This window comes from Callorhinus ursinus, unplaced genomic scaffold (genome assembly GCF_003265705.2).
Source record: "Callorhinus ursinus isolate GAN/ISIS: 27379988/994484 unplaced genomic scaffold, GSC_fseal_2.0 scaffold39, whole genome shotgun sequence".
Lineage (NCBI taxonomy): Eukaryota > Metazoa > Chordata > Mammalia > Carnivora > Otariidae > Callorhinus > Callorhinus ursinus.
Window position 1 is genome coordinate 9,016,867 of NW_027397101.1, and position 10,557 is coordinate 9,027,423.

Below are 10,557 nucleotides of genomic sequence, written 5' to 3' on the forward strand. Positions count from 1 at the left end.
CCAGGAACTAGAGCACAGTGTAATTAAAGGAGTTCAAAGAGGTTTAGGAAACTTGAACATTTTTTAAGGTCTAGAAAAGCCTAAGGTGAGTAGGGAGGGGAGGACGTTTATATACATGTTCTGTATGTGTGTACTCACACACACGTACATGTGCATGTGTGTGTAAAAGCTATTTTCCCCTTTGTCATAGTGTTAAGTTGCTGGAGCTTCTTTGTATCAGACTGTTCAGAATTAGGCAAAAATCATAAGACAGACTGGTAATACTGGAGAGTCCTAGAGTCCTTACTACATCATTTCAAAAGAAAACAATTATATTTAATTAAACAATAAATGCAAAAGTGAAGCATCTTATATGTAGCAAAGCTATTAGCTACATGAAAAGTATCATAATGAAGACATGCTGAAATTCAGGCTAATTAGTAATCAGTGTGTTAACTTCAGTTGAATTTATGATGGCCTATCAACATAGAACTATAAGCATATTTATAGACTCAATGAAAAAGTTAAGGCTAATATTAAAGTTGTCTCTCAAGTACAAATAGTTTAAAATTCCTCATTAAACCAAGTGCCCTTTTGAGATCATTTTCTGTTTTGTGTCTAATTATTCAGTCTCATCATTGAATAAGCAAAGATGTTTATAAAAATAGATGTAACCAAAAAATTCCTGTTGCACAGTGCTAAATATCCTAAGTGTATGCACTTTTTTGACCCTCCCAGAAGAATGAGAGTAAAAAGGTTACATGAATTTAATAATTTGTTGAAGAGCACACAGCTGGTAAAGGGAAGAGCCAGAGTTTACTCTCAGCTCTGTCCCAACTAGGGTAAACAACCATCCCAGCTTGCTCAGGACTGTCCTTGATTTTAGTGCTAAAAGTTCTGCGTCCCGGGAGACCCGTTGGTCCTGGAATGATTGGTCATCTCACCGTACTCCTTTTTAGTTTTATAATTGCCTTTCTCTCTTTTCAGAATTTTCAAATTATCTAAAACAGAGGAAAGGTAGGCACAAGTAGTTCTAGCTATGCTATCAAATTGTATAAGTGAGATGACACCTTGGCCTAATTAAATATTAAAGAAACCATTCTGCTAAAACAAGGCCAGGAAGAGAAGCCTCCTTATCTCAGCCTTCTGGGAAGTAACGGGGGGAGCTCTCCTGTGACCGAGACCTAATTCCACCCTATCGTTTCAGCTTAGTCAAATGTGAGCAGTACATGAGTAAGAAATTTGATTATATATATTATCCTTACTGTAATTTTTTTTAAACTCCAGCAGTTGTTTTTATTAACATAGTGTAGCTGCATGGTTTCACTTACCTTTTAACCAAAAGTACAAGCCTATTCTTACAGCTTACATGTAAAGAATTCAGACAGACAATTTGGAGACTTGAAAAATATCATAAATGGTTCAGGGTTAGAACATACTAGACATTCTGTCCTAATTGCATCCCTTTTGTTGTTTGCTCCTGGTAGAGGTCACGTGTGGTTAAACCTAAACCAAGAACAATCACTCTGAATCAGGCATTTGATGAATTTCCCCCAAATGATCTAGGTTTCTGTTAGCCAATGTCACTTACTTTTCTCTGACAAAATCTCCTAGAATGTTGAAAAAACAGGTTATGAAATTATTTGCTGCCATTTCATTAGCTTGAAGAAGTTTTAAATTTTCATTTCAGATGAAGGTTTTCACACATTGTTGTGGTTTACATGTTATGAGGTTGAGAACCTGGGATTTTCCTGGCTGAAGAGTTCAGTTTGACAAAATGAGTTTTGAAAGTTAAAGTTTCTCTAAGAACTTGAGAAATTACTTTATCTAGGAGGATTATTATATAAGAGTAAATATATCATTTCTCCCTCATACGGTATCAGAACCTCTTAAAGAAACAAATGGTACCTACAGGCCCAGCCAGTCTTAATGCTAAATTGGCCACAATCTCATGTTCTGAGAAATCATTTGAGCAGCAGCTTTGTTTCTCTGTTTTTGCTTTGGAGGTGAGGATAAAGTTTTCATATCACATATTCCAAGACAATTTTCAAGAATTTTGGCCTGTTTGCAGTGTTCACAATAGCCAAACTATGGAAAGAGCCAAGATGTCCATCAACAGATGAATGGATAGATAAGATGTGGTATACACACACAGACACACACACACACACCACACACACACACAATGGAATATTATGCAACCATCAAAAAACCCTGAAATCTTGCCATTTGCAACAACGTGGATGGAACTAGAGGGTATTATGCTAAGCGAAATAAGTCAGAGAAAGACATGTATCATATGATCTCACTGATATGAGGAATTCTTTTTTTTATTTTTTATTGTTATGTTAATCACTATACATTACATCATTAGTTTTGGATGTAGTGTTCCATGATTCATTGTTTGTGCATAACACCCAGTGCTCCATGCAGAATGTGCCCTCTTTAATACCCATCACCAGGCTAACCCATCCCCCCACCCCCTCCCCTCTAGAACCCTCAGTTTGTTTCTCAGAGTCCATCGTCTCTCATGGTTGGTCTCACCCTCTGATTTACCCCCCTTCATTCTTCCCCTCCTGCTATCTTTTTTTTTTCTTAACATATATTGCATTATTTGTTTCAGAGGTACAGAACTGTGATTCAACAGTCTTGCACAATTCACAGCACTTGCCATAGCACATACCCTCCCCAATGTCTTATCACCCAGCCACCCCATCCCTCTAACCCCCCCCACCACTCCAGCAACCCTCAGTTTGTTTCCTGAGATTAAGAATTCCTCATATCAGTGAGGTCATATGATACATGTCTTTCTCTGATTGACTTATTTCACTCAGCATAACACCCTCCCGTTCCATCCACGTCGTTGCAAATGGCAAGATCTCATTCCTTTGGATGGCTGCATAATATTCCATTGTGTATATATACCACATCTTCTTTATCCATTCATCTGTCAATGGACATCTTGGCTCTTTCCACAGTTTGGCTATTGTGGACATTGCTGCTATAAACATTGGGGTGCACGTATATCTTTGTGGTAAATATCCAGTAGTGCAATTCCTGGATCGTGTGGTAGCTCTATTTTCAACTGTTTGAGGAACCTCCATACTGTTTTCCAGAGTGGTTGCACCAACTTGCATTCCCACCAACAGTGTAGGAGGGTTCCCCTTTCTGATATGAGGAATTCTTAATCTCAGGGAACAAACTGAGATTTGCTGGAGTGGTGGGAGGTGGGAGGGATGGGGTGGCTGGGTGATGGGCATTGGGGAGGGTATGTGTTATGGGGAGGGTATGTATTATGGTGAGTGCTGTGAATTGTATAAGACTGATGAATCACAGACCTGTACCTCTGAAACAAATAATACATTATATGTTAAAAAAAAAGTAGGAAGGGAAAAATGAAGGGGGGGAAATTGGAAGGGGAGACGAACCATGAGAGACTATGGACTCTGAGAAACAAACTGAGGGTTCTAGAGAGGAGGGGGTGGGGGGATGGGTCAGCCTGGTGATGGGTATGAAAGACGGCACATATTGAATGGAGCACTGGGTGTTATATGCAAACAACAAATCATGGAACACTACATCCAACACTAATGATGTATGGTGATTAACATAACATAATAAAATAAAATTGGAAAAAATGAATTTTGGCCTGTTTGAAAACATATGTTGTTCTTAGTTTGATAAGGGAAAGAGCTCTCCTTCCTTCCTTAGTTGTTGGCTGGTTCTTTTTTGTTCTGTTGAGTCCTTTTTTCCCTTTCTTCATGTAGTTAATTGGAACCTTGAAAAAAAAATGGTGACTGCTTCTTTGTGTATGAATATGTGTGTGTGTCTGCATATATTATACATATATATATCATGATGTCTTATTTCTCATTAGGTTGAATTTGAAGATGGATCCCAGATAGCAATGAAGAGAGAGGATATCTATACTTTAGATGAAGAATTACCCAAGAGAGTGAAAGCTCGTTTTGTAAGTGCTGGCCAATACCCCTCAGGGATCGGCCATGTGAATGTCTCATCTTCTCTCTCTGTGTCCCAAGCCCAGCGAGAAACATACTTAGGCCTTTGGGTTGATTTTCAGGAAAGCCAGTACAACTTTTCCCTTACTTAGGCAAACCTCAACTTTGGCCCCAAACAGGAAACCAGTGCAGGTTCCTTGTTTTCCTTTCTAATGAGGTCAAATGATCTAACACTTATTGGCATACCAAAATAGTTGTTGAATACGTAGTCTATGCAAGGCACTAGGAGCATACAAAGGTACATCCAGGCATTTATAATATTGTCAGCAGAAGCAACATTAAAAGAAGTTTTCAGTAGTAGATTAAAGGGGACGTGGTATAAATGAACGTCCGGTTTTCTATAGCCTTATCATATATTGATTAACGTCTCTCCAGAAAGTCATTAATGGTTGTGTCAGTTCATAATTAAACCAAGCTCTCACTTTTATAACTGAAGGAATAAAAAACCCCAAAACTAGGTGTGGGAATACTAAAGCTGTTTTTTTAAAAAAAGAAAATGTTTTTAGTTTCAACCTTTATACATTGCCATTAAAAAGACAAATAAACATGGACAAATAATCAAAACTGAAGTTGTTAAAAAATATAATTCACAATAACTTAGTTTTCATTATTGTATCATAAAATATTTAGTGGACCCTGAAATGAAGTCAATTTAACTCATTTAGAATTGCATCTACTACATCTGCAAAATAATAAATCCTGAACAGGGAAATTTGAATGGGATTTTTTTGACTAAAATGAAATTTTTTTTCAGAATAAATGACACCCTTAGTTTTCAGTGAATGCTTATGATATACTTTTCTGCAGTGATAGAGTTACCTTAATTTGGAAAATCCTTGGATTCCTTAAATCTTCAGTTGTATATTTAGCTCCTTTTCCAGTCAGATGGGGTCCTAGGAACAGGGTAACTGCACCAGGTATCAACTGACTTTCTGAGCTTCATCCTTGAGAGGAAGGTCTTTCAGAGTATATCAAGAGCAGAGTGATAGTATCAGCTCTGCTACTCATCCGGTGAGAAATGTGACACATAGGGAACCCACACACCTGAAAATAGATTAACCACCAGATAAACTGCAGGGAAGAGAAAATCAAATATTCCTCTTGTTAATTCCTAAAAACGATCTAAAAAATCTGTCCATGCCCTACCTCTTAAAAATCTCTTAAGAACCACTTCTTCTTCAAGATACCAAAGATGGCTACCTCTCATGCTGTGCTCCTGTCTTCCATAGATTCTCCCTCCTCTCCCTGCCCTCCCTTGCTCCCCCCTCCTCTATTCATTCATTCATTCATTCATTCACCTAGAGATTGAAGGATGGGGAATGGAGTAGGTAGTCCTCTCTAAGTCTCTCAGGTCTTTCTAATGCATATGTGATTAAGCACCAGCTGGGTCTTGTAAATTTCAAATACTGTTTCTTAATCATAGTAAAAGAACGCCTTTTACTTTCTGCTCAGATCACAATCTCTTTGTTCCATAATAGATTTGTCTTCAATACCAGGTTGCCTTCCTGCATAGCCTTTTTTGAACCCAGCTTCTGAATTTCCGAAGATCCATTTCTCTGAACGATCACACCAACATCCAACTTTTTTTTTTAATTTTCAGAGAAGAATTTTTAATTAAAAATGAGTCAGTAAAAAATACATAAATCACATATATTATCTGAGTGTAACCTGTTATGTCAAACAATTGAACCTAATAGAAAATATCTTCAGGAACAAAGGCTCATAGTTACTAAATCCAGTTTGCTACCTCTGTTTTTATTGAATCGAAGACTTATGTGCTCCTGTTACAGCAATCCAGCCTTTCCTTCAGGTTTGTATATAACGCTCTGGCCCTTGGTTGGTCTATCTATGACTGCTATTTTTTTTTTCCAGTTGGTGAAACAAATCTAATTGGAAAACTCATTGATGGAAGATATTTTATGTTAGAGAAATCTCTTTTGTTTTTTTAAAGGAGGGGTGGGTTAGCAGTCTCACTGCTAAATAAGAGACCTCATATTTTAATGACTTCTGCTCACCCAGACACACGCTGACTTGGGAAGAAATTTTTCAAAAGAGTCAGCAGTCCACCTCGGTGATTTTGCAGGGGTTCTTTCCCACTAACTTCAGAAACGGCCCCATTACCTTTTATTGTCTCACAGAATAACCATGGCAACAGTGCATAATTAAGTAGAGCTGCTGGTAAATCGGTTTTATTATTGTATTTGAGAGGCCGACTTTTGCTGTTCTCACACAGTGGCAACACTTTCACAGATGTTTTATTTTCTCCTTTGATAACTTTAGCACTTATAAAAGGGAAAGATTACTCATAGGAAGTACTTTGCCAAGAATGAATGAAACAAAAATGTTTTCTCCTAATGGCAGAGGGTGCCCAACCAACCCATAATCTTTTAGTTATTTTCTTCCCGAGTGAAACAAGGTAGTGTCTGGGGGTCCATGCAGGTAGCCTGTTACCCTGGATAACCATCTCATGAACTGGTGGGGAACATGCCCGCTGTGCACCTGGGTCCATTTTTTAGTTTTCAAGCTTCTTTGTAACTGTTCCATTGTTTATCTCTTCTTCATGATTGACCATGTGTTTCAAGTCCTCAAAGCTGGGACTCTGCCTCTGTCACCAACCAGGGGAGGTGGCCTCAGTGACAGTGAGATGCACTGTGCATTGACATCATCTGGAGTGATCTACCTCAGTGAAAATCAGTTAGAAATGCATTTTAGGAGACAAAATAGTAGGGAATTGGGAAGCAAAAATAGTGTCTTACTGTAGCCTTTACCTGAGCATAACAGAAAAGGCCCACATTCCTTCCACCTGGCTAACACTTAATTGAGCAGTGACTGAGTTGCTTGGTGTGGAGAACATGTAAAAATCAGTACTGCCTAATATCCTCACACTCAAGGGGTTCAAGGAATCCCTGGTGGGAAGAAAGTTAACTGCCCCTCATCTCTGCCACTGACCTCATTCTACTGTGTTGACACATAAAGTCTTACAGGAACCAAAAGAAGGGCCCTCAGGTTTGCCTGTGGCAGAGAAAATTGAACAGTGTCCATGCAAAGGGAAAAAGTACATCCAATGACAGAAAGCCATGAGCCAGTAAGGTGTGGCCAGGAACTGCAAATAATTCTATCTTACCAGCACATGGGGTAGGATTTTGCTAAGTTATGTAGGTCTAGAGAGCTTGGATGCCATCTTCAAAGGCAGCAAAGCTATTGGAAGAGATGATAATCAGGGTGTCATATAATCAGATAGTTTGTAGAGCACTTTCTTCTAGTGGTACTGTAGAAAATAGCCTGGGGGTGCAGCATTTGCTGCAGTGATTTAGAGGAGGAAATGTGAGGCCTGTACCATGAGGCCAGCAGGGACAAAGAAGAAGGGATGGAGGGCTTCAAGGAACATGTAGAAGGGGACCTGGACGTGGTGGGGATGGGGGACATTTATAGTGACTGTTAGGTTTCTAAACAGTGTAGCTATGTAGATAGGAGATAGCTATGCCATGTATGGAATATAGGAAGGATAATAATGGGGAGGGAAGACTGTGAGTTCAATTTAGGGCAGGTTGATTTGAAGTGCCTCTGGGATCAGTTCTCTGAGATGCCTGCTGAGCAGTTGGACATGCAGGCCTGTGCACAGGAGGTCTTAACTGGAGTGAGAGATGTGAGCATCCTTGGAGAAGAAGTAGGAATTGAAGCCAGGAGTGTGGGTGTGAGGGCTCAGGGAGCATATGTGCAGAGGAGAAATGCAAAACATCAGGAGCATCAGAGTTGAACAGATAGTTAAAAAGGAGAACCCCAGAGACATCAACAGTAAGCAGCCAGAGGAAGAAGAGAGGCAGGAGGAAGGACTTATAAAGTGTCAGAGAAGACAGCAATTCCAGCAATACTTAGGTGACAGAATCGTCAAATACATTTAGGGTGAAAAAGTGTCATAGGAACTGGACTGAAGCAAGGACAGTTTCAGGGAAGGCCCAGAGGTAAATAGAAGTGGGGTGAATTAGAGATGACTGTTGATAGATTTGTCAAAAACCTGGTTGGGCAAGAGCCAGAGGGGAGATGGCAAGTGAGGGAGATTTAAATGAGAAGACTTTCGTCCTGCTTCTGCTGGGGGTGGGAGATCCTGAAGAAAGTTGGGGCTACATGGAAGCAGGAGCCTGGATGGAGCAGGTGGGAGGCCCCAAATCCTGGGCTAGTGGCCAGGCCTCTGCACGCCACCCTGAGCTGGCTAGATCAGATCTTTGTCCATTCTTGTTATGGTCAAATGCCATGCTTTCCGCAGCGTGACGCTGGCTCTTTCTAGTCCACAGCCTCTGATATGCGATTTGAAGACACATTTTATGGAGCAGACATAATCCAAGGGGAGAAAAAGAGACAAAGAGTGCTGAGCTCCAGGTTTAAGAATGAATATGTGGATGATCCTGTGTACCGCACTTTTTTGAAGAGCTCTTTTCAGAAAAAATGTCAGAAGAGACAATAACCTGCATATGCTGCTACAGGCAACAGAGCAACGTGGGCCAGAAAAGGAAAGATGAAGGGACAACCTTGGGGCCGTGTGATGTGTTTCACTGGGGTAGGTGACAGGGTATGTGTCTGACAGTGGAAAATTAGGCTTTTCAGAGTTTGGTCACCTGGACCACAGATTACAAGTGTTATTAATTGGTAACAACAATCTGAAGTCCTCCCCTAGTTTTGCTTTCACTTGTGAGCAATTGTGTTCAGTGATCCCAAAGAATTTGTCTAAGTGAAAGGAAATAATAGTGAATCACCCACCAAAAAGAGCCACTGGCAGAGGAGGTGGGTCCTCACCTATGGCCTAATTAGGCCCTTAGTCAGGAAACACATGGACACTTCTCTCCCCAACCCCAGCAAGTGGGAGCCTCGATACCCAGGTAAGAGGCTGATAATTTATATAATTTCCACAGTCAGGGAAGGACTCTCACTTATTTGTTTTAAATGGCAGTTTTTATAAAACATTTTTAAAACACAAATGGCCTGTATGGTAATGAGATTTACCCGTGTGCTATCTGTAATTTCCCTTGTACAGAACTTTTACATTTTTTTATATCCCTGTTACTTTTGATTGTGTCTGATGAGAACTGAGTTGTTGGCCTTTGTGAAATTTTTGGCTCTTGAGAAAGAATTCTTATGAATTGTATGGGAATTTTATATATTTAAAGAGGGAGATCTGGGGCTGTTATTTTTAAACACTTTTTTTTCATAATATTCTGAGTAGATATTTATAAACTATATTTCTTTCATTATGTGTTTGTAAAATTAGAGTTTAAATAAATATGCTTTGATGCATAGTTTTCAACTAATATGATTTTTCCTTTTTAAAACAGCCTGAAAATGTACTAGTGTTTAAAAATAAAGATTTCCTTTTTCTCCAATTCTGCTTCTGACTTTTTTGTTTATGTTTAAATCAACAGAAAAACAAGTTTTCTTTAGGAGCTGTCTAAAAAGTTTGTCAGGCCTTTCTTCGTTCACAGACTTTTTACATAACTGGACACATTGCCAGACCTTTCAGACATGTCACTGGGCATAAAGGCTCCTCTGCCTGCCCACAGGGCCAACTGAAGTGTTTCCCTCAGCTTCTTCTGGGCCTTGAAGAACTCTGAGCACCTAGAGTCTGGAGCTTTTTTCATCCCAGGTTTCTTGGTCCCCAGTTACTTTTAGAAAAGGCTGCATGGACCCTCCAGTCCCTTCCCTCACTTTATAGATGAGCTGTGGAGGACAGGCAGGGAAGAGATTGCCCAGGGTCACAGAGTCCTTAGTGACTGCTTCAGTTAACTATGGTCACAATCACGCTACATTACAGACAACTGCAAAATCTCAGTGGCCAGCCATGGGAAGCACTTGTTTTGCTTATGGGCCTGCAGGTTGGCTGGCCTGAGCTGGGCTTGGCTCGGCAGCTGTGCTGACCTTGGCTTGGGTTAGCTCACGTGTCTGCTCCACATGTCTCCCATCATCCCACTGGACCCAGTGTGCTAGCTCAGGTGTATTCTTCTCATGTCAGTGGTAGAGGCCGAAGAGCCTATGAGCCCAGCCAAGTAAGCAACATTTCAGTCCACTCTGTGGTGTTGGTTAACATCCTATGGGCCAAAGCTCAGAGCCAGGGATTCAAGGGCATTTCAAAGTTTCATGGCAAAGAGTGAGGATGTATCATGTTACTGGGTAGAGAGTACAGAACTGAAACTGCAATAACAGAACCACAGTTAAATCTCAGTTCTCCAGACCACCTGCTGGCTGAGGGCTCTTTTTCCGGAGTGCCTCATGCCTGAACTCAGAGCTGGGGAAGAGCCCACCAGTCTTACTTTTACAGGGATTGAGCACTCCACATTCCCTACCAATATCGTCATATATTTTATCAAGTAATCAAGCTTGTTTTTTCTATCTCCAGGTTTTGAATGGAGCTGACCTGCCTTCTCCACGATATGCCAGGGAAGTAGGCCTGTGTAAGGCATTAAGAAGAATTAATCTAAATAGGATCATTCCTTCTGTACACGTTTGCCTGTCAGCAAGATTTCTGATTGGCTGCCACAGGGAGGAAATGTGCAGAGTCCTATGTGATCTC

At 40.4% G+C, this 10,557-nt stretch overlaps 1 protein-coding gene across 6 annotated transcripts in view; it reads left to right on the forward strand.

Annotated features, from left to right (window-relative positions):
- The window catches only part of KDM4C (lysine demethylase 4C), a 586,257-nt gene extending 576,884 nt beyond the window's left edge, over positions 1-9,373 (forward strand). For 5 of the 6 annotated variants that reach the window (XM_073880748.1, XM_025887837.2, XM_025887836.2 and 2 more), the window contains 2 exons: positions 3,857-3,949; positions 8,284-9,373. In XM_073880748.1, coding sequence (XP_073736849.1) covers positions 3,857-3,949; positions 8,284-8,460 — 270 coding nt within the window. In that variant the 3' untranslated portion in view covers positions 8,461-9,373. Of the gene's footprint in view, positions 1-3,856; positions 3,950-5,494 lie in introns of all 6 variants that reach the window. The other variant, XM_073880749.1, reaches the window with a different exon arrangement.
- Positions 9,374-10,557: the final 1,184 nt, after the last annotated feature.